The following is a 6000-nucleotide window of genomic DNA, read 5'->3' on the forward strand; positions in this document are numbered from 1 at the left end:
GAACAAAGGAATTACATTTTAAACTAAAAGGAAATCTTATTATTAATATAGTATAAGAGGAAGCATATTGTTGTGTTTTTAGTTGTACTTTATTATAGTCAATAACATAAGTACACGTAGATATTAATAATAACACACCTTGTATTCAATCCAGATGCAAAGGGTACTGGATTAAAATATCTTATTTCTTTCATTCTTCCTCCTACAAAGGTAAAAATATCCTGCGAAACCACATTATTTTTTATAATTGTTTACGGCAAGAAGATACACAGAAGCAATGAAATTACGTAAAGGATTATCAGTTATGAAAACATTAAAATAAATTTTGTAATTGTGTAAAATAGAGAATCCCAAATTATACTGATTGGAGGTAATTTTAGAAGCACTTTGTTGGATAGGAACATTCCTTCAAGCAACTGTAGTTTCAGCTTCTGTGGTTTCAACACCATGTCCACTTCTCTGCTTTGCCACTTTAGACATAGCAGAAATTTCTTATCTCCAAAAATTCAAACCCCAGGAGGTGGTCAGTATCTTTATAATCTCAGAGCCCACTTGAATGCCCTCCTCAAAAGTGGGGATGTGTTAAAATTGTGAGTTTTAAACATATTGGGTTAAATTAGAGCTAGGTTTTAAATGTAAAGTTAAATTACACAAAGAAGAGAAAATGGTAAAGTGAAGCAATACAGTTATATAATTGCAACATCATACTCCGACCATGGCCTATGTAAACATGTTTTAGAAACCTTTGAAAAGTTAGACACACAGAGCTCGAAGGAATTTCAGAAATCATTTATTATGGCCGGTTTTACAGTGACATAATCTGTATGGTTTTATATGAATGAATGCATATATTTGTGGAAGGGAGGGGAGGGGAAAGAATGAACAGAAGCAAGCAGCTTTTTTTTCTGAGAAAATAGGTCTTTGTGGATATTTCTACAGATTTTTTTTCTATGGCTATTTTCACAGAACAAGAGGCGCTAAAAATAAAGTAGGGTGTTAATTTGACTCCTTGAAATCCAGTCACATGGCTTTTGTATAGAAAATTCCCTTTAGTCAACAGAAACAAGTATTTATAATTTCAGCTTAATGACTGGAAAAAATAAAGAAACAAATATTTAGGCAAAGCTTTTTGTTATTTTTTACTAGTTAAAAATTACTTTGTAAAAAAAAGAAAAATAAATTACACTTAGCATGACATGGTACTTAGAAAATACAATTTGGCAAAAAGAATAGGATGAATACCAAAATCTCACTGTTCTGTGTAACTGTTGCTTATATCGGCATAGCATGTATCACATGTGTTTCTATGCCATGCTCATTTCACTCAGAGCCTAAAGTGAAATCGTGGTTGGCTAATATATATGTGGCAAATGCAAAAACAAAGAGAGCTAGAAAATGCCATTGAATAGTTAAACTCAGGTTTACTTTCATAGCAGCAAAAATCAGTGAAATGTTAAAAGGAAATTTTTGAAAAGCAAACAAAGCAAAGATCATGGGACATGTGTCGATTCATTCTTCCCTGACTCATTGACTAATGTTAAACCTTCCAAATTCAAATCTTTACGTCACTTTTATACCTTTAAAGTTTCTCTTGTTCTTTAAACTATCATTGAATATTTGAGAATAAAATAAATGTTCTGAGTGTTAGGAAAAGAAGTCCAAAATGTATACTGAAAATTAGTAGTCACCCCACAGAAATCTAAGTGTAGAAACAGCTACACTTCCATCTAAGAACAGTAGTTGGTGTTAAGGATTGTACATCTCTGAAAAGGTGATTATAAGCAGGTCTTCTGCCTCAATAATGTTCCCTGGTACTTAACCACCACCGAGGTCTGCAAGCACTGGTTATTATTGAGCTAGTTTTCATTTGGAGTGTGTGAATGAAGTAGTACATGAATGTAAAGATACAAAGACCTAAAGTTTTTTATATGTGCTATTTCAAATTCATGGTTGAGATATTCATTATATTATTTTATAAACATTTTTCTTCCAATATATTATGAGCAATTTTCCTTATAATAATTATATACTTGTATATAATTTTAGTGGCTGTATATCCTTTCATTAAATGAATATATCATAATTAATATAAATAACTATTATTAAATAATTCTGTTATATGTTTTTCAATATTTTAAAAAATACTTCAGTACATACCTGCCCTTATTCAATTTATTCCTTAGGAAAAAATATTTTAAGGTACAATGGATCAGTTAAACAGATTTAAAGCTTCACCTTCTAATTTACATTTTTTCTTACTAATTCTTTCTCAAATTATTAGTGAGGTTAAGTATATTTTTTTATTAGCCATGCAGATCTTTTATGAATTTTTTGTAATTGTCCTTTGCCCATTTTTCCGTTGGATTATTAATTTTTGAATTGATTTTATAGAGACTCTGTGTATTAAGTATATTAGACCCATTTATCATTAGTTTTTCATTTGCTTTTTTTGTGTGCAGCTTTTTTGAGGTATAATTGACATATAATGAACTACAAACTTTTGTGTATATTTAAAACTTATGCTCTGCTAAGCCTAGACATATTTATATACTCGTGACACCATCATCACCTCGATCAAGATAATGAATAACATATACGTCACCCCCAAAAGTTACTTTCTGATCTCTTCCTATCTACTCCTTCCACCAGGCTATCACTGCGAATTGGTTCACATTTTCTAGAATTGTATATAAGTAAAACAGTATATACCATTTACTATTTTTTGTCTGTCTTCTTTCACTCATAATTTGAGATTCATCTATGTTTTAAAATTTATCAATAGTTCATCCTTTTTATTTATGACTATTGTTTCATTGTATGGATATATCACAGTTTGTTTATCCTTTTACCTGTTGATGGGCATTTTGGGTTGTATCCAGTTTTTAACTATTACAAATAAAGCTTTGATAAATATTCACATGCAGTTCTTTGTTGGACATACACTTTTATTTCTCTTGAATAAACTGCTAAGGGTAGAAATTCTCGATCGTATTGCTGATGTATATTGAATTTCTTAAAAAACTGCCAGACTGTTTTCTAGAGTGGTCATGCCATTTAACATCCCCTCAGCAGTTTACAAATATTTCAGTATATCCATATTCTGGGTAAATTTGAAATGGACAGTCTTTTTAATTTTAGCCATTCTAACAGATATGCAGTCTTATTTCATTGTGGGTTTAATTTGCTTATCTTTAATGACTAATGATATTGAGAACCTTTTCATATGCTTATTTGCCATCTATATATCTTCTTCAGTGAATTGTCTGTTCAAATCTTTACCCATTTTTAAAATTGGTTTGTTTGTTTTATGATTATTGATTTTTGAGAGTGAGGTTTTCAATATACAAGTGACACTGATTTGCAAATATTTCCACCAGTCTTGAGCTTGTCTTCTAATTGTCTTAACAGTTTTGAAGAGATGTTTGAAATTTTAATGAAGTCCAAAATTACCAGTTTTTTTCTTTTATGGATTTTGGTATTGTATCTAAGAAATCTTTGCCTAATCCAAGCTCACAATAATGTTCTCCTTTGTTTTCTTTGAGAAGTTTTATGGTTTTAGTTTTTACATTTAGATCTGTCATTCATTTTGAGTTACTTTTGTGAACATCACGTAAAGAAGAAATTGGTTGATTTTCTCACATATGGATACCCAATTGTTCCAGCACTGTTTGTTGAAAAGACTTCTTTCTCTCCTAGATTGCCTTTATACTTGGTCTGTACATGCTGGGCTCTCTATTCCATTTTCTCCATCTATTTGTTTATGCCAATAACAAGATATCTTGATTACTGTAGCGTTATAATAAGACTTGCAGTCAGGTTGTGTAAGTCCCCTTTGTTCTTTTCAAAATTGTTTTCGCTCTTCTGGGTCCTTCGCATTTTCATGTGGATTTTTAGAATTTGACAATCACTCCAAAGATAACCTGCTGGAATTTCAAGTGAGATTCCATTGAATACAGATGCTTTGGGGAGAATTGACATCTTAATATTGACTACTACAACCATGAACACAGTATTTCTCTTTATTTAGGTTCTTCAGTTTTTAAAATCCTTTGATAACTAATCTGATGAGTTATAAATCTGATTTTTAAAAACATTTACATTCCCACACTTATATTTCTATATGTAACTTCACAGAATCTCTGAAGGCTGTTTTGATTCCATGTTATGAATCTTTTTTAAATTGGTTTCTTTTCATGTCATGTTTTAGAAAAGCCTTCCATTTAAAATTATATAATTAAGGAAATACTTTTTAAAAATGGTTATTTTATATTTTTTCTCCTTTGTATACACAAACAGGCATTTAAAAATTTTCAAGTTTATTTATTTTAAATGATCAGATGAGATAGTGTATGTTGAAGCATTTTAAAAACCATGAGGTCCAGTACAGATGGTATTGTCATCATCATCATCATCATCATCATCATCAAAAACATTCACCCTTTGAGTTATCTGTTCCACTCTGGAGAATTAAATCCAAAGAAAGAATTATTTAAGAAGCAAATCAAATTATGAAAGTACTTAGTCACACATGATGTATAGGGAGAGAAAACAGAAAACATTGTAAATATGCATAAGTAAGTTATGGTACTTCATTAGATGGGATATTGTAAAGCTTTTAAAATGATAATTACATACTTGTAGAAATATGAAAAATGTTTGTAATTAAATTGAAAAAATGTTAAACTACATTTACACCATGGCATCTTACATAAAATGTACATATGTATAAAGATTAGGAGGGGTATAGAAGTATTGAAAAAAGTTGTTTTAAGGGGTGGCTCCATAGTATAGTGGTTAGCACATCTGCTTTACACGCAGAAGGTCTTGGGTTTGCTCCCCAGGTGGAGCCACGGACCATACCTTGGGTGCACCAGGCTCCCCGGGTGCACTAGGCCCCTGGTGCACACCGCAAGCGGTGCACGCCCCGCCTTCAGAGATCAGTTTTTAAGAGGAAATAGCAGCATCCATAGGTCAGGGGGCGGGGACTGGAATTAAAGATGAGGGGGGAGGGAAACAGTTGTTTTAGGGAGACGGGTATATGAATAATTATTTTTACTGTTTTTGCATTTTCTTTAATTCATTATGCCTTTTTTTATTTTTCTATACACATATAATTTAAGTTTGGCTCCCATTTAAGTTGTTATGTTTACCAGACCAAGATATTTCATGACCTTTAAGGTTCACTTATAATCCTGCTTGCCATGAAATTATCTGTGAAATTATTGTATTTCCTTTATGGTTTTATAGTATTTAATATTTTCACATTTTGCTAGTCATATTGTCTTCTTATCACCCAGTATTTGAAATGTACAGTGCATTTTCTTCTTTGTTTAATGCTGCAATTTCATGGCTTAATTATTTCATTATGCTTTTGCTGTGATGATTTAAACTAATTACAGATTCATTTTCCTAGTTGCCCAGCAGGAGGCTGAAATGTTCAAACGTTACAATGGAACGTTTCCATTCCCTGGAATACACCAAAGTGAAGATGCTTTGTGCACCTGCCCTAAACTGCCTCAACAAGGCTCTTTTCAGATTGATGACTATGTCCACACTGAAGATTCTTCAATGAAGATGCAGCAAGTGAAACAAAGACTCGATTCTGTCACAGTATGTGTAATTATTTTATGCAGTTGATAAGTTGGAATTTTTAAAACCATTTCTATCCTATTGTACATTGTCATGCCAATAAATATTAATTGAATGAAGTAAGTTAGTTCACTTAAAATTAGGCTTTCTTGTACTTCTATAGTTCCTTTCTAGTACTTGTTCTAAAAGTAGTGTGGTATTCTGTTACTGATAAATGACTATAACATGTTTTTCAAAGGTAAGCGGTAAAATATATTGAGAAGCTTAAATATCCTTAAAAATATTTATGCTCTTTGACCATTATAGCATTTTAGTTAGAGTTAGCCTTAAGCACCTTGAAGACGGGGGCTGTGCAGGCTCGTTCCTTGTTGAGTTCTCACCTTTTGGCACAGTGGCTGGCACTTAATAAAT

At 31.7% G+C, this 6000-nt stretch overlaps 1 protein-coding gene across 8 annotated transcripts in view; it reads left to right on the forward strand.

Moving 5' to 3' along the window:
- AHI1 (Abelson helper integration site 1) overlaps window positions 1-6000 on the forward strand; it is a 164546-nt gene that overhangs the window by 57268 nt on the left and 101278 nt on the right. For all 8 annotated transcript variants that reach the window (XM_025049273.1, XM_015592141.2, XM_025049275.1 and 5 more), the window contains one exon: window positions 5414-5610. In XM_025049273.1, the coding sequence (XP_024905041.1) occupies window positions 5414-5610 (197 nt within the window). The remainder of the gene's footprint in view (window positions 1-5413; window positions 5611-6000) is intronic.

Source organism: Pteropus alecto, unplaced genomic scaffold, assembly GCF_000325575.1.
Source record: "Pteropus alecto unplaced genomic scaffold, ASM32557v1 scaffold185, whole genome shotgun sequence".
In the NCBI taxonomy this organism is placed as follows: Eukaryota; Metazoa; Chordata; class Mammalia; order Chiroptera; family Pteropodidae; genus Pteropus; species Pteropus alecto.